Source organism: Seriola aureovittata, chromosome 15 (genome assembly GCF_021018895.1).
Source record: "Seriola aureovittata isolate HTS-2021-v1 ecotype China chromosome 15, ASM2101889v1, whole genome shotgun sequence".
Lineage (NCBI taxonomy): Eukaryota > Metazoa > Chordata > Actinopteri > Carangiformes > Carangidae > Seriola > Seriola aureovittata.
The window spans coordinates 6,658,960-6,685,002 of record NC_079378.1 but is presented as its reverse complement, the minus strand read 5'-3'; the positions used below and the strand labels follow the sequence as shown (position 1 = coordinate 6,685,002).

The window sequence follows — 26,043 nt, the reverse complement described above, 5'->3', positions numbered from 1 at the left end:
AACAATGACCCTTAAGTAACACACTTTGAAAACGCACTGCACATTGTGCTTAATGCACTGTAATAATGGAGCCATAATGGAATTACCTCTGGGTGGCTGGCGTTATCCCTGGCCTGGACCACCAGTTCATGGACCCTCTTTAGCTCATAGTCCAGGGGTCTATTCAGAGTGATGACCCCCGACTTAATATCCATAACAAAATAGCGGTCAGGGTCACTCTGACGCCGGTTGATTTCATAAAGCACCAGACCGTTATCGCCCTCATCCTCGTCTGTTGCGAACACCTACAGAGACAAGAGAGTCAAGTGCTGAAATTAAAGTGACCCCGGTGAGTCTGGATTCACAGAGGCAAGAACTATTAGTGGAGTAATGAGAAACTGCACAAATACTGACAACGCTTGGCTAACCTGTAGGATGCTGCTTCCCTGCGGAAGACTTTCAGAGATGATGGCGTGGTATCTGCTCTGATTGAAGACCGGCGCGTGATCGTTGATGTCAGTCACCGTCACCTCCAGGCTCATGGATCCCATCCTTCTAGGTGAGCCCCCGTCAAAGGCCTCCAGGACGAGGGAGTACGTTGAGCGTTTCTCCCTGTCCAGCAGTCCATTGACCACCAGGTCCAGATACAGCACCTTGTTAGCAGCTCTCTTGGTCTCCAGTCTGAAAGCCTGGCCTACATTGCCCTCTCTAATAGCGTAGCCTTGGGTTGTCAGCTGGTCCTTGTCCGCATCGGTCGCGGGCTCCAGGGAAAACCTCGTCCCCACTGCCGTGTGCTCGGGGATCTTGAGAGCAGCTTTCTTCTTAGGGAACACGGGCACGTGGTCGTTGATGTCGTTGACAGTGATGGACACCTCGATAGTGACTCCCGTCATTGTCACAGCGATGAAGCTGTAGTGATCCCTCTGCTCGCGGTCCAGACGCCGCGCGGTGGTAATGATGCCCGTGGTTTCGTCGATGTTGAGGTCGCTGCCAACGCCCGTGCCTTCATGGTCTGAGATGAAGTAAAGACTGGCAGTTTCACCGGGCGGTAACCCAGCGCTGATATCCCCAACGATGGTCCCCGCAGGCTGCTCTTCATCCAGCTGCAGTTCCAGCGCTCCGAGGACAGATGTAGACTGAAGAAGGACAAGGAGGATGCAGAAATGAAAGAGTGGCTTCCGCCGCCAGAGACACACACGAGGTCCGCTGACCCAAGCCCTCCGTCTTGACCCTTTACTTGTTATCGGCATGGCTGGGTTGTGCTACACCTGGGAGAAAGAAAATGGGAGAGAGAGAAAAGACAAGAGATCTATTTTATGATGTGAATCAGGCAATTGAACCACTTTTTTTCAGTCTCTCCCTGAAAACATCTTGAAAATTCAGTTCCTCTGTTAGCACAAAATGAAAACAAACTGTTCTTTTGTGGAGCCTGTATCTTAAATCCTCGCATGACAATGTGCTAACACTTTTACAATCCAGAACCTGTATTAAAGACACTGACTGATGAATTTCAGCTTTTTTTTCCTCATAAAATGTCTATACATAACATTTGGAAAGAACCCCTCAGCTGGATCAGGAAGATCTGAAAAAAAAAAACATAAAAATGGAAGCCTAAGTCTGTCCAGGATCCACATTGGCTTGAACCACACTGAAGACAGAACCATAAACTATATTTATCTGAAGGATCACAAATTTTATTTGCTGGGTGAGAACATTTAAAAGTGTCCAGAGTGGTCACACAGTGAAATCCCAAGAGAAAAGACATTAAAGACACCGAAATGAGCATCTAGATCCTTTGTAGGATTTTTATATCCAACACAGATAGCGATAGCAAATGCCTACACACACACACTCACACACACACACAAACGCATGGAATGCATGGGAAAATAAGTGTATAGCTGCTTCAGCTGGGCCTTCATGGGTAAAAGCAGTCATTTAAGACTGTAAGCTTAGCCTCTATGTTCCCCAAACTCTAAATCATGCACAGATCCATAAAGATAATACCCTCCTCATGCTAATGCTGAATCAATCTTATCAGTCAAAGACTGAATCTAATCATGAACAGATACACATACTGTAACTATCCGCGCAAAGTCGTGCACCAGTCCAGGGTCAAACACTTCTTGCCAAAATTTGTTGATATTTGCTCTAACCAGGCGTGCCGCTTGGATATGCCTCGGATGGCACACTGACTGCATCACCCTAGTTTGAAAGGGGATCTAAAAACTCACCTGACACTGTTTGAGTTATCCGGCTGCAAAGCCACCATCTGGTACTTTCAGCAAGTTAAAACAAACACTAATAATTATTTGCAAATGGTATTTGACCCAGGTTTGACACACATACTTTCGCGCACTACCATAAAATTCTGGAAATACACTCATAACTGTTCTGGCAAGGTTAACCTGCGCGGCTGCACTAAACTCTCACGAGATAGATGCTCATTTTACCCCTTGATGAGGTCTGCAAATATTTACATTATGTTCAAAATGAGACCAATTGTTTATGCATGTTCCTCTAGTATTTATAAGGGAAGATTTATGGAGCGTATAACTCCGCAAAACATCCTGCAATGAGGAGAACCATCCAGCCCTAATATAACTCATTCATGGCACTTTGAGACGGGGGGAGATGCTGCATTTGCACCAATCTCCTACATTGATCTAAACGTTAATACCTAAACTTTCTGCCTCTGTTAGCTAATGATCAAAAGTAGTAAAGTGTGCGACGCAGACAGGGGGCCAGTAGCAGACAGGAGTTAGCTGTCAGTTGAGGGTGTTGGCCCTTGCTGTCCAGCCATATTCACCCAGACAATCACTCCCACAGTGCATGTATAATCCGGACAGTTAACTTTAGGAATGTCTGCCACCTCTAGAGAGAAAACCAGGCTGCTGCCGGCTGCAGTATTTGCACATACATTGAATTGAAGCATTCACACTCAGGTAAAAAAAAAAAAAAAAAAAACAGCATAGACTGACCTTCCTCTTGCAGATTGATAGACAGACATATTACTACCCCTTATACAGTACGAGGATTAAAACTACCTCTCTTTCTAGTAGATGACACTTGCTCATATGCATTGATTCTACTGAGATAACGCCACTTTCATAACACAAGGCAGATTTTAAAAATATCATTTTATATCTAATGAATCCTACTGCAATCATCCAACCCAACAGTCTGTCTGCTGACCCTGACCTCCTGCGGTAGTTTCCGAGGCCTCTGAGGAGGGGAGATTAATAAAGTCTATAGTTCCACTGGGATAGGGAGAGGGACACGGATACTGGGCCCTCTGGTACAGTCACTGACCTCTACATCTGGTCCAGACGGCTGCTCTGGACAGTTGCTGCACTCCTACACAAAGAGGGAAGCAGAGCTAAGACTGAGCACAGGCTGGCGTACACACCCTTCTTTTGTTGTGCTTGCTGCGCAGTTGCGAGCGTTTGTCTACGGGCTATCTTCAAATAGAGCCGCAGGAAAAGAGGAGAGGGAGAGGAGTTAAAAGAAGAGGCCTGGAAGAGATAATTAAGGGTGTGATGATGAAAAGAAGACCTTCTTCCGCTGAAAGGGGATTTTCAGAGTCTGAGCTCGGCCCTTTTGAGATCCCGTTCGGACTACATGAGCCCAGGGTTCAGGACCATAATGAAGCCATTGAGAGCGAAAAAGAACAAAGCAGAGAAATGGAAAGAGTGGATTTTAGGACACAATAGAAGAAGTTACAGTCTGAGGCGTGATTATAGTTTGATTTGGCTTCACGGCCTTATTGTCCTTAAGGACCACTGAGCCGTGTAGGTGAAGTCGGAGAGGGTGTATTCCAAAGTGTGTGAGCGCGTACGTGTGTGTCCTCGCTCGCTCGTTGCTTCAGTCGAGTGTCAGTGAAAGGTTATATTGATGAACTGATCTCACGGCTGTGATCTGTCACTGTCAATGAGCAGTCGGCCCATGACATCATCTCCCTTTTCGACGTGTAGTGCAACGCACTTGTGTTTGTCCTGGATAACACGAGCTGATGAGGAATGGAGAGAGAGAGCAAGGGCTAGAACATAGCTCATGTTGAAAGGATACTGGCTTTAACAGATGGTCAGTGGAGTAAAAAAGACGCTCCCTCTAGTGGCACGCTTTGTAACATTCTGCTAATTGTGACAAATTATGTTTCTAGTAGTTGAAATAAATCAAGTGTGTGAATCTAATTTCATCTTAAATGCAAGAAACCCACACAGAAGAAATCAAAACAACAGGTTTCAACCTGTCTTTCTGGTTACATGGCTTTTTTCTACATCTGTGTCTTTGTACGCCTGCACAACATATGTGCACGCAAAAAGTGACATCATCTCTGTGCGACCACATTGACAGGCAGGACGGACCCAGAGGGCTCCATGCAGTCTCAGCCACATTATATCTGGCATTGCACCCCCATAATCTGCCTCTGCTGTGCACAAGCCTCAAAGCCTCAAATACATGGGCCTCCACTCTTAAGTGCTGTTACCATATAATAGGAAACCATAGTGTTTTCTATAGGATGTGACCATTTAAAGTAGTAGCAGAGCGCGCGCATGTGTGTGTGTGTGTGTGTGTGTGAGGATGCGTGTGAGTGTGTTTATGCTGTCGTATCGCAGTTGTGAGGAATAGCTTTTCCTCATGCAGTGCCAATTCTTAACAGGCCCCTCTATCTCCCTATCCCTCCCATGTCCCCTCCTCCCACCTTCCCTCACTCCATCCCCTCTAATGGATTTTGCAGATCTAGTTGGGCACGCCATAGCTACCCGTGGCCAAGCTAAACAGGACCCAAAGTCACGAAGTTCCAAGTTTAAAGAAAAAAAAAGAAAAAGAAAAAAAGGATACTCCATACCGCCTCTATCTCAACTATGTTTCTTACGTTTTGATGGAACAGCACATGGTTGCTTTCAACTAGTTCCTCAGCAGCTGAGAGGTCTGGCATTGCCTGTAGGTAGTCGGCAGCCGCTCATTCAGCCCTGCAACTGCCTCTGTGTCACCCAGAGCAAAGACTGGCCCGATGCTGTGATTGACAGTAAAGTCAGACAGGGAGGGGGAAGGGTGAGCCTGTCAAAATGACACACGCAGAGGCAGACACTGGATGCAACCTCACATATTGCATATTCAAGACTCCCAACTGCAAAAATCACATCTCTGGAGGAATTTTCACACCTTGCAACAGTTCTCTTGCAATCCGTGTCATGCATGTGCTCTATATGCTGCTGAGATAATAGACTGCTGACGTGATTTAGAAGTGTAAAAAAAAAAATCCTTCTCAACAAATGTATAATTACAGAGTGGCTGGGGCAGCGCCAAATCTTTAAATGACTGAGAATTAAAAGGGTTAGGGCAGGTTGTGGTGAAACAGGCTGCAGCGGTCTGCAGCGGTAAAAAGGCTTTGTGTGAAGAGGGAGGGAGGGACGGCGACAGTCCTGGTGGGGGTTAGAGGATAGAGGAATGCTTTGCATCTCAGTTTTCATGTCGTTTGGGTTGTGTGTGTTTAGGGGGACGACAACTATGACCCCTGTCTCCCCTTGAGTTGCCTTTCCCCAGATCTCTGGATATAGACGTCCCACTTCTAACCCCAGCTGTCACCAGCGCAGTGAGCATATGCCTGTGTGTTGTCGGTGTGTATATTTGAGTCCCCATATATGCACATATACATCTGTTTCCTCAGTTCCTCTTTTACTTTTTCATCAATTTAAGAGTCTACGCTAAAAGTGGATATCAGTTTCAATTTATTGCCTTAACTGACTCAATTAAAACCGAATCGACCCCGATCCGGTGATGCTGAAGTATCTGAAGTGTCACAGCACCAGCCCCTCAGACAGCCAGACGACCACTGTCTGGACGGTTACACACTCACTGAAATATACATGCACGTGCTGCACCAAAGCTCAATCAATATTAATGCTAACTACACGCAGAGAGAGTTCATGACTGTGTCAACCAGCAGACGTAAAAGCTCTCACAACCCGTGAAACCCAACCAATCTGGTTTGCAGAGACTGGTAGAATCTAAGTAAGTTTGAATTAATTATGAGGAAGGGAGGACCGATTCCTTCGCTGCTCTTCCCCGTGGCTCGAATGGCTGATCTGACACAGAGTGACAACTCATCCAGCCACAAACACATCTGTAACAGGTCGGTAAAACTGATCTTAGGTTCAAATTCCACCCAAATGCCTTATAATGCATCGTTTTTCAAAATCTGGTCATATTTCTTATCTAATTCAGGACTATACCTGTGATTATTAACTCTGGTCAAAGAGGAACCGAGCTGTAACATTTTTCCCAGTTTACCTCAACTCTGTGAAAGCTTTTGTTTTTAATTCTGTCCACCAAATGCTGCTCTGGGGTTTTATTTTATTACTTATTTCCTACATAAACGTCCATGTCAGTGACATCAGTGAGGCTGCAGAAAGTGTGTGTGTACGTGAGTGTGTGTGTGTGTGTGTGTGTGTGTGTGTTGGGGTGGGGGGGGGGGGGGGACCACGTCATTGCAGAGACAAGTCAGTTCACAGTGAGAGCGAGTGTCTGTGCCAGGAGCCTACCGAGACCAAAAGTCTGAGGCTCAGGTCCACACTTTGTTTTCATATTACAGTTTTTTTCTTCTTCTATTTTTCTATTCCGCGGCGTCGAAAACAGCTCGAATCCAAAAGAAGAAAATGGAAGACACTCATATTACTCTCTGATCAAGGAAGTTAATGATGATTGCATGTCAGCAATTTTTTTGTGTGTTCCAATCCAAAAAAGGTATCTGGAACGTGAGATTTTTTTTCATGGTTTGGCTCCACACTCTCATTTGGATGGGAAACGATGCGATGAGAACGAGGTTAAAGTGCTGACGTGTTGTTTAAGTTTTCTTTCATTCGCCATCATAAAAGACCAGTCCTGGTCGCACAGTGTGCGTCCTCATTTTGGGGTCAGCGCTATTTTTCAATAAAATAATTTCTGGTATCTCATATCCCATTCCTAGCATTCAAGAAAACCATCAGCTGTTCCCGTGCGCTCCTCGCAGTCGTTGTGCAACTTAATTCATTTGTGTATTGAGCTATAGACTATATTTAACTAATTTATACAGTGTAGCACTATCATGACTGATTTAAGTTAACAGCTCAGTCCCAATTCACCATGCTGCTGCAACAGAACTGTAAGACCACACTTTAATTTTTCGTGTCTCTCCGCTAACACTCCGTCTTGAATCCATGGGGATATTAGCTGGGGGAAAACAACTGCAAGAAGACTCTGAAACCCTGTCGCAGCAGCAGCATAACAATTCAAAGCTGGTGCGATGACTCAGATTTGTTTATTTACCCACACAGTGGCTGTCAAGCTGGAATAGTCACGCACTCTTACAAACTGCACCGGGTCCCCTGTGACAAAACGTCCCAGATTTTTTGCTGCCCGCCAGGCCAGAGGGAGACGGAGAACAACACAGGGAGGGATGGATGGATGGGAGGAGCAGAGGGAAGACGTGGAACTACTGGAAAGTTTGATTCTGTATTAGGTTTCCTTAAGACAAGAGACAGAAACATGTAGTTAAACTTAAACTCTGGATGAGTTGTGGAACACACACATAAATAATGTACCCTCTGGACCCATCACAGGGCAAGTGAAAACACGGCCGGAGGTGATTCACTGACCTCTTAACCTCCAAGGCCATGCTCATGCTGCCAAGTCAATATGCAGTGACTTTTGTGTCTCTGATGATTATGTGTGTTCGTGTGTGTGTGTGAGTGTGTGAACTTTCATTTTTAAGAGAAACAGAAATAGAGAAAGCAGATAGGAATTCAAAGAACGTCAGTACAAGAAAGAGCGAGATCATACAACAAAACAAAAAGGATGGCGTGGCGATACGTCCCCTGAAGGTGAAGCAGCAGCTGCCATCTACCATCACTCATCGCCCCTCCCCATCAGACCGTGTTTAATGTCCCAAAAGGGCGAGCTGTCGAGCCCGAACCATGTCCGTGCCTCTCTGTCAAACATCATTACCTCACTGGTGAAACTGAGATAAATACCCTTGTAGTGGCTCAAACAAACTATTCCTCTATTCATGGTTTGACTTCGGGGGTCTGTCTTTCAATCCTCGGTAGTGAAAACCAGAACATTAACTGGAAGCCATTAAACATGAGGAAATATTCTTTTGTCGGTGTTGATGGTGGAAATGTGCAAACGAGTACTTAATGGATCCATTTGGCTCCATATTGTTCTAAAATGTACTGCAGACATAACATTTATGGTCATTATTAGTTAGTATTTTGGTATTTGGTATAAGTGAGAACTCGCTCTGTTCGGATGTTAATAGATGTAGGCAAATAGTCACATTGTTAAATGAAATCTCAAAAGCCATATTTATCAAATTACTTGTTTGGTGTCTCTTCACGGTTTTGCAACACTTACACTTGTCAGTGTTGACAGTGTATTGACTTACATTAATTCCCTGGAGGGTTATCCTAACCTTAAATGCCTAACTCCAACCTTTACCCCAGCCTTAACCCGGCCATAACTCTACACCTAAAACTCTAAAGTGAATGTTTAACTCTGTGGGGACTGGATTTTGGTTCCCATATGGGAGTTGAGTCCCCACGTGGGGCAGTAAGAAGAGACTTTTTTTTTTTTTTTATCCCCACAATGTGATGACACAACACACACACACACACACACACACACACACACACACACACACACACACACACACACACACACACACACACAAAGAGAATCACAGAAGAGTCGCAGTGTTCGTTAATGATCTAACAGAGGAAAAGTTCAAAGACAAAACACTCAGCTGATAGCCACAACAGGGCCGGGAGAAGAGAAACCAAAGATCCATCTTTGTAACTTAAACACACACACACACACACACACACCACACACACACACATCCAGGCAAGAACACACTTAAACGACGTGGCCTGACAGCAAAACTGGCATAAAGCTGTATCAGGTCATGTTATTGTTTCATAAAACACATAAATATTAATCAAAGTGATCAAATGTTTTGTTGAAGAGTTTGCCAGCTGACAGAACAATTCCTTTCTGGGCTGGAAAGAGTTTGGTATCTTCCTAAGAGAAACACTACAGGCTTGATTTCAGCGGGAGATACTGGGACTTCGTTTTTTTTTTTGGCTGACAGATTTGAGAGACTATCAAGAATCTGTAATTACTCATCTCCAGCTCCAGAATATAGGACAGTGACTCGGCTTATTAGTTATTAAATTCTCCATCAACTCTCGGGGTTAGTGGCGCGCCGACAGCTGTTCTCCGGGAGAATGCCTTTGTATCATGTTACACCATTATATTTCTTGTGGTAAGCCTGGGGAATTAAGTCTGTCTGTCTTTGTTTTAATTTGTTCTACAGAGTCAAACACAACGTCAACACTCATCAGTTAATAACAATCAAATGAAAGCATGATAAAAAAAAAAGAAAAAGGAGATGTGATAGATGGGTTTTAAAGTGCCAAATAAAAAATGTACCTCTGATCAACGGCACTTTGATCCTCTGACACACAGAATAATTTTTTGGATGTGAGTAAAGGTCACTTCTTTCAGTCTGTAAGATATAAAGAAGAAAAACTTTCTTCTTGCCAACTCCCCCCCCAACACACTCTTTTGTCTCACACCACCCACACACATCCAGCCTCTGAATCCCTTAACTTGCATAACACGTTGCTCTACCTGAGCCGCGGTGCCCTACATGCAGCTCTCAGCTCTCTACGCGAGTGTTTGAAGTTACCAGAAGCTCAGATCATCTCGCTTACTTCATTAAAAACACATGAGACGCTACACAGACAGTCTCTCTCTTCCTCCCTCCGCTCGCCTTTTAGAGCTTAGACCCTTCTCATCCATCAAGCGCCCAGATGGGCAGGAGTTACCGCATTTCATTCATCTTTTTTGCTCGGAGCATTTTCCCACATTTATATCTCAATGTGAGTAATGGAATTAATACATCACTTCATTCAGAAACGTGAGCATGTACGGCACACATATGCCTGTGCCAGTCATCTCCTCAATGGGGGGGGGAGAAAAAAAAGAAAGGAAAAAAAAAAAGATCTGAGCAGGAATGTCCCTGCTGACATCTGAAAGAACAGAAACCATTAGTCGATCCATTGAAAATTAATCAGCAATAATTAATACGTTTCTCAAGCATAAAGGACAAACACCTGCTGGTTCTAGCTTTGCAAATATGAAGATGTACTGCGTTTTATATAGTTGTACATGGAATAAGTTGGAGTTTGGGCTGGGGTTTGGGAAATTATAAGGAACATTTTTCACTCATTTTTGACATTTTATAGTCGAAACAGTTCATCTATTAGTCAAGAAACGAACTGAGAGATTAATCGCCGTTGGAAACAGTCATTAGTTGCAGCCCTACTGACATATCTCTATCAACAGCACAGGCCACACATTCGCTCGCGTGCACACGTTCCATGCGAGAGAAACAGACACGCTTCCACTGCAATAACGAGAAAGCCAGAGTTCCAACGATCTAGCCACACTTTGGCACTCGGGAGCCAGTGTCACAGGTCCAACCCACGGTGGAGAAGCACAGGATGGGGAGGGGAGGGGGGGAGAAACTCGAGACAACACCAGGCTTTAGAGGACTTCCATCTGCAGCTTCCTCCAGGAATATTACAACCCCCGTTTCCAGCCATCGTTATCCCACATCTTAATCATGAGCCTGCTAAAGGACCTGGCCTGGCCTGGCCTGGCCTGGCCTGGCCAGTTTGGATCAACATTTGTTGTTAAATTTGAAGATTACACTGCAGCAACTTTGAGCCATTTGAGTCTCCCAGCAGCCTTACAGCCTGTACCTATTGTCATGCACTGTAATGATGTCTTTCTTTAAAATTTGGCCCGTGTCTGTAGTCTTTTCCATCCAGCTGACCTGATCATTACACTATCAGGATCCCTACTGCCTGGATAAAGACCATGAATAACGATGAAGGCGGTTACTTCAGAACTGGGCCTCGGAACAAACAAAAATTGGAATTCCACCGACTCAAAGCTCCAGCCAGTCAATCACTCTGCGTCTGACAGCAGAGTCCAGTCATTTTCTTTGATTGGGCGAGTCAATCATACAGTAATATCTTCTCCAGAGCCGCAGATACATGGCTCTTCATACCGTACATGAGAAGTTGAGATGTGTAATTCCTCAAGGGGAAGGCTTCAGCCCGAGCTAAAAGATGAGGTATGACTTTGGATGATTATGTATCAGGGTCTGCTAGAATTTATTTAACATAAACATGTTTCTATGACCACACATTTCAAAGTATGACATTGTGCCTCATAACTCAAACATTATCTCCTCATGTGGCTCCAGCAGGAATGAAGGAAAAAAAAGAAAAGCAAGGATGGTAACTGCTCAGAAAGGAGGAATTCTGGGGATGCTAAAAAGCTCTGCTACATGCAGTATATCACTGAAAAACCAACCTGACACAGCTGCATTTTAATATCAGTGTGAATTTAGGTGCCACTTTCCCTGCATGTAAGCACACACACAACTCAAATTTTACAGTGGTGTAATTAAATTTCACGATTATAATCACAGCAAGATGGCAGACTCGGTGATTGCGGCTGTCATGGTAACCGAGAGACCCCCCTCAGGGTGAAGTTAATGAAATGTGGAGCAATCAGGAAAAGGAGGGGATTCCTTATCAATGGGAATCTTATTCTCTGACTCTACTACTAAAGCTATTAATAACTGCCAGGCCTTCCTGTGGATGGATGATGCAAAATACAAGTGGCTTTCCAGGAAACCGAAGCTACTCCCTCACGCACCGCTGCGCCGGAGCACCGGTTACAGTTTACATGCTGACTTATAAACTGAAATCCAATGAAATCCCCCCCTCAATATTGACTATTTGGTTTACTTCATGTCTCTGATGGTGGTCTGGGAGGTAAATAAAAACACCGACACGGATCCCAGGCATCGACAGCGAGCAGTGAGTGAAAGATGGAGCTAAGGTAAATATTTCCACTAGCTACTTGTGGAGCCAGGGAAGAGGAAAACAATCTTATTTATGTTACTTGAGTTTTTTAGTTGGCTGTCATCTGCTAGCTATTCAACACTGCGGGGAGTGCGTGCGTTGCATTTCTACACTTGTGAGTCCCTTTGCCGCTCTTAATTTTGAAGGTGTTCATTTAGCATTTAAAGTAGTTGGTGTTAGGATTTGGGTTGGGCTGGGGTACAGGTCATGGTTAGGAATATAACTGAGTGAGGTAAAGTTAGGCTTGTGGAGGAGTGTGTGTTGTGTGTATGCTCGTGTGTGTGAGACTGAGAGAGGGAAGGGGGGTGGGGGGGGGGTCTGTGAGTCACTTTCCGATATTTGTACTCAGACGGCGATTTCCCATGCATAAGAAACAAAACCCAGGAAGAAACAGTTCTGGGATACAATTAGAGAGATTTTTCTTTGAGCTGCAACATTTGGGTGGGAAGATGCTTTCTGTTTTTTTCCCCTCACCCTCTTTGTCTGCTGGCAGCGCTCTGTGATTACTCTATGATATTACACAAAAAGCCTTTACTTTGTATTTCCCTTGTAGTGCCTTTGCGTTCGTAATTAACAATTCAGAGTCATACATCTAACTCTGTCATGAGGCAGTTACAGGATAAAAATCATATAAGCACATAATATAACGTGACTGAAAAAGACAAATTTTTCCTCTCTTGTGGGTTTTGCGGGAGCCACAGAGCGGACAACGGTGTATACACTACAAGCAGAATTTCAGTGTCAATGTGGGTGGCGACTGCGCAATTTGATTACACTGTGTATCTGCAGAGTTTACAGTAAACTCTCAAGATTGCTTGAGATTTGCAAACGAATAAAGCGTCAGCTTGGACATTCCCTACAGTAATACCATTAGAATAAACAACAAAAAAGTCCCAGAAGACTGTGGATGGTGGTTTTATATTTCATCGTGAAAAAAAAAAAAAAAAAAAAAAAAAAACACAAAATTGATGGAAGCTTGAAGCTGAGATTTAAGAATATCTGATGTAGGTTTTCATGATTCATGAATGGAAGAATGCGATGCAGAAACAAAGCCAAAAGTGACGCCAACATACACCCCCAAATAAGATGATGTACAATAAAGGGAATGGGGGTTGGGGGGTAATGGGTATTATTCAGTCACCTCCCCCAATATAAAGTCATTCAGCAGATGCTATTTTCTAAGAGGTGCAAGTGTTTTGAGCGCGGCCATGGTGAGAATCAAGCCCCTGACCCCTGAGTCAGTAACATGCTCATCCATTCAGCTGCATAGAACCACTTGAAGTGCGAGGTTAACAGCACACTGTTTACTTTGTTGATAAGCTTGGCAAAAAGACTCGGCAGTGAACTGAATGAACAGTCCTCTCTGCCTTGGCACGTTTGTTATTGACAATGTTAAAAAAACACAAGCAAAAAATGGCAATAGCAACATTTATCATCACAGCACTTATTGACTAATAAATGAAGATGAATAAACAGATCCTTTCACAGGGAGGTCAGAGGTCAAGCTGGACACCCCAGCTGTCACACTCCAATCTGGCCATCCCAACATCAGATTAACTTCTAGTCTTGGCTCAGTCCATTCTTTATCCTCTAAAAACTTCATGAATTAATCCAATATAAATATCTAAATATGACAAAATGTTTTTATTGCCACAACTGTGAAAGTATCCTTGGTTTATTAGTCCTGCTTCTGTAATGGAGAACCTGCTCCTATACGCAGCTGATGTGAGTAATTATAAGTTGTTTGTACAAACATGAGCTCTACTCAGTTGCAGGCGCACCAACAGATATCCATATGGTTCCTGTTAGAGAACGTCTTGCTGCACGCCTCATCACTCTGCAAGAAACCAAACTCTTACTGGTTGTATGCAAACCAAAGGCTGAGGCTGCTGAGGCTGCTGAGGCTGCTGAGGCCGGTATAGTATATACTGCAGAGCTGGAGCACGCGGGACCATGTAAGTGGATAGTGTAATAATGCAAAGATCCGTATCCCTCCTTACAGCAGAAAACCAGGAGCTGTGGACGACAGCCGACACCAGATATGACTAGAATAACTATTGTGGCGAGGTGCTTAAATATGCCCCTGGGTTCCCATTTTTAGATTCTGGCCATGTAAACATATACAGACAGAAGTGGCGGCTATAAATACACCTCGTGTTAGAAAAACCATATAGCTGTGTCAGAATCTATTTGCTGAATAGCAAAACTACCCAAAATCCTTCTTGGCCCTTCTACAGGGATAGTCCCTCTGCGATCTCTCTGTTCTGTTTTCTTAATCATACAGTAAAGAGGAAACCATCAGCTGTAGCTATAATGGTCCAAGTGCCTTGCTCATAGGCACACACACAGCAGTACTTCATGCCTTGCATTCATTCTAGAAAAAAAAAACCCACACTGTCACATCAGTTGGTCTCTCCAGGAAATAGTTCAAAATGTGCTGGCCCACTTTGTGCACTTCATGATGGTGTTTCCCTTTTAGTGGTTCTGTCCTCCCTCCAAAACAAAGTGTATTTGCTCTAAGTTTCCAAACCCTGGGGAAGAAATCACTGACTTGCTGTTATAAAATAGTTCCATAAGTCATAATATGCCTATATACTGGCCTATTAGACTAACATCCCTTTCGTGTTTAGCATAGAATTTAAATGGGAATCCACTCTTTTCCCTTTTTTTTCCCCAACCTGGCTTTTTAGCTTTTTAGCTGTGAACGGTAATCAATAATCAACATGAGGCTATGCTGCATCACCACCATGATTCATTTATCTTTTAATGCTATTGTAGTCTCCTCCAGTATGGTCTCCCACATATCACAGTATAGCCCGGCCAGCTACCAGCTCATGCATGCAAGGTGCAGATGCAGGGTGCACCCCTCTAACGTGGAGAACCAGAAGCTTCCACCCAGCGGGAGCTCATTTCTGTACGTTTCTGCGTTTACACGATCAGAGGCATCAGTGGACGTGAACACACAGAGAGATGAGAAGAAAAAGGAGCTGTCACTTACATTCATCTGACCCAGTCCGCTGCTCTGGATGTGCGCTGTAGATATCCCCTCCAAAAACCTGATTAGTATGCAAACGGTTTTCCAATTCCCCCCCTCAAAGACAGACAAGCCACCAGGACAAAATGTTGAACGGAGCCCCGCTGGCCAGCTGGACTGGGGCTTTTTGTTTGTTTGTTTTTACATAATATCCACAAAAAAATGACAGTTGAGTCAATTCCACAGATTTTCTAATCCAGTAGACCGGCACTAGATACCAGATTACTCCTTCCAGTGAAGGGTCTTCCTGCGTCCTCGTTCCCCGTGTCAGGTGAGCGCGTCTGGATCAGCTGGAAAGCTCAATGGTGTCTTTGCTGTCTGCGGGAGAAAAAGAGCCGTCTCCTGCCCTGCAGTGCTCTGCCCTGCCTGTCGCTGATCTTAAACGCTCCTCTCCTCTCTTTCTCCTTCTCTCAGCATCCAGTCACTCAGACACAGCCTGTGTGTGTATGTGTGTGTATGTATGTGTGTGTGCTAAAGACAGAGCCGCCGCTTCGGGGCACCGTGCACCTCACAGACTGAAAGCCGACTCCTCCGCCACAAGGCCCAGCCCCCCCCCCCCCCACTCCTCTCCATACCCTCCTCCTCCTCCGCCACCTCCTCCCTTCACTGACTTGGGCTGCTAATTTATTCGGGTAGCTACACAAAAGGGGGGACAGAGGAGAGGGAGGCTGTGGAATACAGTAGGCTGTGAGCGGAGAGAGGAGGCTGGAGAGCAGACTCTGGTGCCCCCCAGCTCCGCTCAGTGGAAGTAAAGTCAAGACAAAGGAGCGCGCCATGCACGATCAAAAGAGGAGTTTAAGTCAGCATGGCGCATTATGCATGAATGTGATTCATTAGCAACATAATTAATCATCTCCTTCTTCGTGGACTCTCAATATTGTGATACGATATTGATCACACCAGCGTAGATAATTCTATAAACATTTAAAGAATTTATATATTTTATCTCACAATTTCATGTCTATTAAAAAAAATCATCAGAATAATAATCATATTTGGATGTAAGGTTTATACTAACTCTGAAGATAAATTATGTATTTTTATACCCACAGTGCATAACATTTAGATTTTAAATTTAAGTATGCAGGGGAAAAAAGTATAGGTATAGCCTATTGTTTAATGAAATTTGAATGAAAATGGCCATAATTGTGTAAGATGAATAACACTTTTGTGCATAAAGTTTGTCAACACACAGGCCTATCTAATTCTTTTTTTTACACAGGTGATTTAAAGTTCCTCTGCAGACAAATTTTAAACGATAAAATACACTGCTATGATATAATATTTTGTTTAACATGGTTTTCGCACATAAAAAATGAAAAAAAATTATAATCAAAAACCGGGTCTGTAAGCACATCAACACTTACTTCCTCATTGAGAAATCTGGATCCGGTCTTATGCCCCGCCCACCACCGCTGCTTGCACTACCTGACAGGTGAAAGCAGAGAGTATCAATATGATTGGCAGAAGAAACATTGGAGAGACTCAGCCACATGTTTGAGGCTCAGTCAGAACCAGACTGAGGAGTTTTTGAGGAGTTTCTTGTGCACCAAAATCAGCGATTAAAAGACTCATGAGAAAGGTAAGCCTAGTTAATTGGTTCTGTTGTTTGTTAGCTTGTAACTGGCAGTGGTTGACACAGTGTAGTGGCTGTGTTAATGCAAACTCTTGCTTTGTACTGAGATGGTTTCGGTGACCGGTGAAAGAGCACTGCGTAAACTGTTGTGCACCAAAATCGGCAAACTTGCAGACATAGCAGAACGGTTAGCGTAGTTAGCATCTTTTATTTGTTGATGCTGTTTGTTAGCTTGCAACAGACAGTAGCAGACACAGTCTTAGTTGTCCTAATGCAAATTCCCGCTCTCTGTATCAACAAGGTTTCAGATTTATTTAACCCCGCCTCCCCCGTCCCCGCAAGTTGACGGATTGGTTTCTAAGGTTTTATGACGTATGAATCCCTGGCTGTCTGAATGTGTTTTTATGAGACTGTCATTGGTTCACTGCAGTTCCAAGGTGGAAATACTCAGTCATGACGTTGACTGCTTATTTCGCTCATAATATGTCTTGTATTATATAAAAACCATCATATGGACATGTTAACAAGGTTAAAAACTTGCTTTTCATCAGAGGTCTTTTACTGTGATATATTGGCAACTATTAGGTAAAATACAGGCATATTAGAATAATTCAAAAATAACCCTAATACTGCCGTTACATTGAAGGTATTAATTTACAACAAGTTTTAAATATCTGGATGTAAAAGCTTCAGGCAGACCAGACAACCAGAGAGAGGAAGTAGCTGAGGAGGCTGGGCTGACGTTCAGACACACACAGACATTCACGCACACCCACTTACACACCCACTTACACACACACACACACACACACACACACACACACACATCCTTTGGGTTGCTAGCGTCAGCAAGATGGGAGCTATGCATCACCCCAGATTTAAGGTCAAGTATCCACCTGCGTGGCTGCAGAGCAAGGGAGGAGATGTGTGTTGGAGGAGGGAAAGACGGTGTGGATGTGGGAGGTGTGAACACGGGGGGGGGGGACAGTTAGTGTGTATGTCGCAGTCACTGCTATGGGAAATGGTGCATAAACACTTTTACTTGTGAGTGTATATATTTACCCAAACTGACTGTGACGTGATGACCAGACACGACGGACTCAGCCTCATTTAACTCTACAGGAGGCCCATTTTTTTCATCAAAAATAAAAGAAAAAAAGAATGTAGACAGCAATGACCTTTGAAAAACAAGCATTATGTCCCTGTTGTCCCATATTGTGACAGTGGTCACTTGGGGATTGAACCACCAGCCATGGCAGCATTAGTGTCATGTGCTAACTCTTAAAATTCACAAAGTATAAAATCAAATCCCAGGGGAGCAACAAAGAAAAAGAGGATGGAAAGGCAGTTACTGTTTTCCTAAAATTAAAAAGGTTAACATACATTAACTAATAATATCTATTACCCTTAACTGAGCAGATATTTTGTGTAACCTGTGTAGTACTTAACTATAGTTTAAATCCTTCTCACTAACCAGAACGTGCTTGGTTTTGTCATAAATTGGGAATATGAACTTTGGAGTCACACACAGTGACAACTGTAGTAGAGAAGAGCAATCTAAGTTAAATTTGTTTGTGCCCTGTATTTTGAGATCTCCTCTTTTGCCACTTTTAAGCCATCTACTCCTTTCAGCTATATAAAGCCATAAAGATACCACCTGGGTTTCTAAATTATTAGCATAATCAAGCAACATGCCAACAACAGAGTCTGAAGCAACATTACAATGCTGGTCTTGTGTTGTTATCACAGTTCCAGTTGATCCAATGTGAAATCCAACTCCTACTCCCACCGGTCTCACCTCCTGACCGAACCCAAGGCCTCAGATACGCTTGCATTTCTCTGATAACATACCAAAGGGTTAACATGAGAAGATGCAGTTTATAGATGAGGTAGAAAATGATCCACTAGTCAATGGAGCTTTCTCCCTGCTGGCCATGAGTTATGAGGGCTCTTATTTGCTAAAGGGCTGGTTGGCAGGAAAAGACCTGACGGCATAAAAAACCTGTGTCAATCGAAAATGAACACATCTCTTTTAAGGTTTGGAAAATATCTTTGTCTCAACAACCACTAAAACCAAAGTGAATGAATGAAAAAATAGATAAGCAAACAAATAAAAAAAAATGTTTTCCTGCTCCCAGGGTCCCTTAGGCTCTCAAATTTTATCTGTGTCCTTGTGAGCATTTGTCTGTCTGTCTGTATGTATGTGTGTGTGTGTGTGTGTGTGTGGTTGCGTGTGTGTAAAATCATTGCATATGTTTGTGTTTGTGAGCGAATTTATTCGGCATCGAACTTGCTGTGTCAAAACTTGCCACAGAGTAGCAATTACACAGCTTTAACCAGGAGCAGATGGCTGAGGAGTGACACTTCTGGTGGGGCTCCCCACGAAGGAGGAGACCAGCGCAAGATTTATATCGCTGCCGCACACATTCATAAACGTAAAATCTCTCTCCACCTCTCTATCAAATGCGCATATACATACGCTCACATGTACACGCACACAAACATGTATCATGAACATGGAGTACCGTCAAAGGATTTATTTGGCTCCTGTGTGCCTGTGTTTGTCCTTCCCTCCCTCTAACCTCAAAATCCACATGACCACAATAACCCCGCTCCACATTTCAAACCTTTAGCACACCTTCTAGATTTATATTCCGTCAAGTCATAGATAAGCCTTATATTTATTCCATCTGCATGAATTCATAACAAAACTGATTAAACCATCAGTCACGGAGCTGTAAATTCCCAGAGACTCTCAAGAAATTACTTAAAGGTCCCATATTGTATAAAGTGAGATTTCCATGTCCTCTTTGACTATAAAGCAGGTCTAGGTTCTATAGCAATACTTTGAAAGTATCAAAGCGCTCAGTCCACAGAGAAATGCACACAGCCTGTATTCAGAAACTGAGCTTTGAAATGAGCCATCGGGCCTGCCGTAAAATTGTGATGTCACAACAAAGCAGTCACTGCTCTCAGCCATGTCCCAAGCCTGCCCACCTTTCAACCTTGCAGGATTTGGTTTCTCTGAGTGTTTACCCGAAATCTGCTATATTTTTATTCAATCACTCAAAAAACAGTCAGCCAATCAAAAGAGAGGTTCAGATCCTCTCTTCTGATTGGCTCACCAACCTGTTGTTAGAGCTCCAGAGAGAAGCTTGAGAGAGGAGACGTAAAACTACACTGAGATGGTTTCTGTTACTTAAAACCACAAATATATCTTCTTTTGGATCAACACTGAAATAACACGGGAAAAGTGCAAAATATGAGATGCTTAATCTGGACGTTACAGGATCATATTATACTCTGTAGCGATCTGAATTACCTTGGAGCTGACCCTGCTTATGGTCATCATGAACACAACAAAGAAATAAGGTGGTTTACTAACGGCTAGTAGCTGCGAGGTCATTTGGAAATGCATCGTTAGGAGCTAATGGAGGGGGCTTGTCTATATTGGCTGTTCTCTCTCTCTCTCTCTCTCTCTCTCCCACAACCACACATACAGTTGTCCGCAGCAATGTGATGTCTCTGAGGCAGTAAATTGGCCAAATTGACATGTTTGCATATGCAGTGGACTGAAACTAATTTTTAGATTTCATCACTTAAGTAAAAAAAAAAAAAAAAAAGAAGCCAGTGAATACTGTAACATAACAAATAATCTTCCTCTGGGCGAATTCCTTTTTAAAATTATGTCTGAAACAGTTCTTTGACTGGCAGGCAACACAATATCCTAGTTCCATATGTCCTGGCAGCTCCATCCCTAAAAGGGGCTTAATGTGTCTGTTTCCACCACGTCTTATTTCATTCAACTGTTATCACTTCATCTCCTTGGATTCGGTCCCTCTCCTGACACACGAGCTCATATCTCCAGCGCTGATGCATACATGGACTTTCTTATTTCTGACCACTTAACTCTGTCTCTCTCTCTCTCTCTCGCTTGGCCTTACACACACTTTGACCCCCGTGTCCATTGCAGGTGTCAGCCCCTTTGCTATCTGATCCACCTTTCCTGTGCGACAGGATGAGATGAGGTCACAGCTCCACTCGGTGACTCTGCCAAGAACGGAAAGAGCAGTGGCTTAATCAGACCTTCCTTTCCCATGGCCAAAATATCACAGCACGTCATTAATTAGGGTTCCTTTTCAAAAAATAGTTCTGTAACTCTTGTGGGCAAAGACAGCTTGTTACCTTATATTCACAGTTAATGAAAAGTCTGGAAAATATGAGTTTTTTTTTTTTAATTTAAACAAATCTGATGAAAAGAAAAATAGACAATGCAATGATCCTACTAATGTGTGTTCCCTTCTGTGACATAGACCTCCACTGTTGGCCCCAAAAGGCTACTTAAAACACTGAGCAATACTGCTGAACTGGGTGACACGTTCTTTCATTACAATGAACACACACACACATACACACATACACATACACACACACTGTAATTTATTTTAAATGGAGTGAAATCAAGTGAAACTATGTATTTGTGATTCATTTTTAAACAGAGGCATTTTCAGTGGGAATAAAGCTCGGGCTGAGTGCCACAGGCAGGGCGTGGAAGCCATAAAGTATTCAGAGATGGACTATAGCACATTGTTGTTTTTGTTTTGTTCTGTGGTATTATAATATGAAAAATATATATAAAAAAAAAGCCTTTTAAATCTTTAGTCTTGTTAATTTCAGGTAAGTTCAACAGCAGCTTTTAGCCAGTCGCATCTTCAAAATCCTGGACATAACAAAAATCTAGATTTACTGTATTTACAATAACACTATGAACACTTTCATTTTTTTTTTCTCAAGTGCCTTCCTATGCCTCTGGCAACAAATAGAGTTGTATTTGTCTTCATCTGTGCCTGCAGGGTATTCTTAGTGAGATTATTATAGCTTACTTTTACTCTGAGGCCACTCTGCCTACCGTGCAACCATCCATACTCTGGCCCAACGACTTTGGCTGTTCTTTCAAAGCTGCTACGTTGTGCATTTCTGCAGATGTCACTAAAAGGGAACCAATACTTAAGTATATAGGAATAAGGTTGTATGTGTATGTGAATCTGTGGGAGAGGTGATGTTGTTCTGCCAGCAGATGAAAAAAAAAACGTTTACTTCCTTTTGTTGGGTGTTGGCATCATGTTTCCTGTTGGTTATGTGCGGTTTCCTCCAGACTTTTTTAGGACTTTCAGTGAATTTTTTTTTTTTTTTGCATGTGCATTGTTTGTGTGAGTTGTCTGTATGGACGTGTGCAGCATTTGGACTATTTTAGTGGGAGACTGTGAGGATAAATAGACCGAGGGATGACGGAGCAGGAAAAGGTGCATTGTTATCAGCAGCTCAGAGTGATAGTGCTTCCCCAGAGCTTCATTAAATGAAATCACACAAAATGCTCCACATCCAAGCAGAAATTACGTCTGAAATAGAAAATGTGTTTCGAGTTGTGATATCATCGTGGCAGCTACTTACCCCTCAAATACCTGCTGTATGCGGCACAGTGCTTTCAAAATCCATCATGAAATCCTCTTTTCACTCGGCTAAGATTTCCGCCAATTCTGAGCCTCATACTTCAGCCTTATCGCCAATGACGTCATCTTCATAATGTGCTTAGAGTTGAAAGAAATGTTAAAAACTTGTCTCTTCTCTGACTGAACTGTTATAAATACAGAGCCTTTACATCAGAAGCTGGCCTACTTCCACTTGGCAAGTTTCTCCTGAACATGACCTCCCAGCATTTAACAGAGCATTCACTGAGAATCTTATCTTATATGTTCAAGCATGAAGGTCATAACTTTTTTTATTATCAAGCAACAATCTTTAGGTGAAGAGTCAAATCAGGAAAACAGCAGTACAGGGTTTTTCTTTTTTGCTGCAGTTGTAATGCCCCTTTGCTCCCTCTGTATCTTTACATGCAGGCTGATATCAGAGAGGGAGATTAAACAGTTCCTCTGACGAGCTTCCAGCTTTTGTACAATGGAGGAAATTTATGGGTCGCGATCCATCCGAGGTTCTCTGGTGCCGTTGGGAATATCACTGCACTCACTTCTAACATATCTCTCTCATGAAAACAAAGCAGTATCACAGTTCGGTCAAGTGTGGTTATCCCACTTGTTCTTTGCACAAGAATCGGGATACAAATCTTAATTTTGCCGCGGGGACTTTCTCCAACATCATCACACATCATTTCCGAAAGCTGTGGCAGCTGGTGTAAATATCAGTGTGTATAATTTAGGATCCAGAGGGTGTTTTGGCTGCTATTACTGTACATCCCTTCGCTTAGGGCTCCTTTTTTTTTATTTTATTATACCTTTTTACAAATCTTCCTCCCTCCTCTTCTTGTCACTATCCTGATCTCTTTCTTCGCATTGACCCGGACGTTACATCAACACAGTACCTGCAGACTGCATCCTCCTCTCGACACTCTAGTCACACTACTCCTCACTAATTTATCTCCCCTTGACACCTCACTTCCTCCTTCCTCCCTCTATCAGAATATTTTATTGTTTCGAAGCGAATGCATTAAGCAGGCCAATACATTAAATCAAGATGGCCTCAGTCTAAAAACAGCGATTGTTGAGGATGTGAGAAAAGTATTTAGCTGCTGGCTAACAGATGTGCTTTAAAATCTTGGCGACCACGAAATGTGGGCTTAATGGACTGATAAGAATTAATTAAGGGAAATGTTTCCTAATTTGATTTGATATGTTCCACTGATGACAATATAAAACATCCTGTAGCTATATCAGCTCTTCAGTGCTGTGTGGTTACGGCAAACTGTTTTGAAAAATGAAATGTCACCGTTACTAAAAATACTAAAAATGTGTGCAGAAAGTGGAATATCAGCTACAGCAGCTATAGAAATACCTGCTCCTATTCTCGAACTGGTTCATTACACTTGGTGAATGGCTGCTGAAAAACTTCTTTACCTCACAATGTGCTTCTAATACAAGAGTCTAGCAAACAGGAAGTAGCCAGAGCTGAGAACTTCCTGTATAAGCCCATCTATTGGCCAGCTTCTGTACTATGGGCACAGGAGGTTCCTGTCCTCAGTGTGTGTTTGTGTTTGTATGTGTGTGTGTGTGTGTGTGTGTGTGTGTGTGTGTGTGTGTGTGTGTGTTTGTGGTGTGTGCCATTCAGCATTCCATCCCCTTCTGCTTCCTTCCCTAAACCCCGAGCCTCCTGTTGCACAGCATCGTGGGAAAGAGCGCGCCTCACCTCTGCACACCACGCTCGCTCACTCACCACACACATAAAGCAGCAGAGGCGGGGACAGATTTAGTGGATGTTGCGAGCCAGATGTGACGCCGTGTTTGTGCTCTTACGACTCTGTGCCACTAATTTGCCACATGGACTGCCGTGATTCCATATTTCGAGTGAATGACAGATTGATAACAAGTCTGTGTGTGTGTGTGTGTGTGTTGGTGCCGGGGGGGGGGTGCTGAAAAACAGAGATGTGTGTTATTTTGCTTTGTAAGATGACAAATAATCTGATCTTTCTTTGCATGACAAAGGTTAATGTTCTGGACCGGATGAAGAAACCTGACACACGCACACACACACACACACACACTCCCTTTTGTTGTTCTATCACCCCCCCCCCACCCTTCCCCAAAATAAAATTTGCAGCTTAATGTGACAACACTTACTCGTCTGTTTATGTCTCTATGTGTGTGGTGCGTGTGTTGTGGGACGTTCCTAACCTTGGCTCGGCCAGTAAAACGTGTGTGTCAGAGACTTCAGAGGAAGAGGAAGATGAGAAGGTCAAGTGCGTAGGGGGGAGATAAGTCGACCCTCGCGTTGGTCCACTCTGGATCAGCTGCTTCCTGTTTATTGTTGCGCCGAGGTGTTGTCCTATGAAGATAACAAGGCTTTGACTTTTGACTCTGGCGGAACAGAAGCACATCCTGCGACGGATGCCATATTGTTCAGGGCTTTGACACAAAGTCATCGCACAACCACTGTGACCTGCACATCCACTCACGTTTGTACGTCATAGTGGATCATAGTGCAGCGTTATGATTGAATGGCTTTTCTGTAAAATAGCTGTTTGCCTTATCATTATTATTACTATATTCATTATTCACCATCCGTGATTCGACTGTAATTATCGTCAGCCAACATTGCTTGCACGCAGGCTGGATTATAATTAGCTGGTTGTAGGATAAATGGTGAACTTTGTGTGTTTACAGCTAACACTGAACCCCCCATTTATGTCTCAGCACCACAGAAAGAGACCTAACACGTGAAATCCCCAAACATTTTGAAATAAATGAGCACAGCTTATTTGAACTTATGCAGAGATCTTTGACTGCTGCTGACACAGCGTATAAAACTCAGCCGGTCACCTGGCTTTAACATACAGAGCACAAAACTATCCTTTAAGCACAATCTGTTATTCTTTCAATAAAACCGAGGGTGTACGTTTCCATTAAGACAGAAGGAGCCGATGGATCGCATTCAAGGTTTTACGATACAGTGTTCTGAAAACTTTACTTATCTTCTTGGAATCAGAGAGCGGGAACTTAAGGCCACTTTGAGTCTGGAAAACGGTCAAGAAAAACTCCAAAATCGGCTTTGTAACTCTCACAGCTGTCTGTGGCCGGGGCCAGGGCAGAAGCTGGAGAATATTCTTGGTCCTTCCTAGAGTGTGATTTATGTCGAGTCCAGTCTTCTCCCACTGCTTCCTCTGTGTTTGATTGTTTGTTTTTTTGGAAGAGTTTAGGATTTCTTTTCCAATAAATTGCCGGCTGCAGAAGGACAATAAGCAAGATAAGGTAACGCTGGTTTCCCTGGTGCCACACACAGTACAGGTCACAGTGTGTTTACATTATGAAAGGGCCTGTCTGAGCTTTTTTAGAAGGATTAGGGCCAGGGGGATGGAAAGTCTCCAACAAAGCTCATATTTGTTCATAAGGATGTTTGGGCTAGTTTGGCAAAATGACAAAAGTATACAGAGACTTGGAGAAAGACGGAGAGAAACGGCGGAGTTAAGTTGAGGCCACAGTTTAAAAAAACAGGACAAGCCGGTGCAGCTCAGGTTCTGTACATGAGTATTGTAAATTTCCATGGGAACCGATCACTGGATGCTTGTTCAAAGGCATATTTTATCTCTTTTGGACTGGACCGTTACAGACAGACCTCTCTGCTCTCAACTGCTGCAGCCATTAACAGAGGAGTTGCGTGAGGAGCTAAAGGAGAAGGACAAAATAAAAATCCAACGAAAGGCCGCTCCAACAGTCTGAATAACAAGATGAGTGTGTTTTACTTCAGGGTTCTGAAACCCCTTCAGCTCTGCGGTGTCTCTATATGATCTACTTTGCTTTCAGTGCGTGTCAACCTCCACACAGGGGGGTTATTTATCTCGGCTGATGTAACAGATGTAACCTGTGCCTGTCCCTCAACATGTGACCCGGACCATGTAGCCCACATCATCCACAGTCTCCCATGAGAGGCCCGCACACACACACAGACACACACACACACAC

General features: G+C 43.4%; 1 protein-coding gene across 1 annotated transcript in view; it reads right to left on the bottom strand.

The window, feature by feature from the left end:
* dchs1b (dachsous cadherin-related 1b) overlaps nucleotides 1–15,519 on the bottom strand; it is an 84,833-nt gene extending 69,314 nt beyond the window's left edge. Inside the window, exons 1-3 of the mRNA XM_056396979.1 lie at nucleotides 14,965–15,519; nucleotides 408–1,247; nucleotides 87–284 (exon numbers count right to left, since the gene is read on the bottom strand). Of these exons, the coding sequence (XP_056252954.1) occupies nucleotides 87–284; nucleotides 408–1,229 (1,020 nt within the window). The 5' untranslated portion in view covers nucleotides 1,230–1,247; nucleotides 14,965–15,519. The remainder of the gene's footprint in view (nucleotides 1–86; nucleotides 285–407; nucleotides 1,248–14,964) is intronic.
* Nucleotides 15,520–26,043: the final 10,524 nt, after the last annotated feature.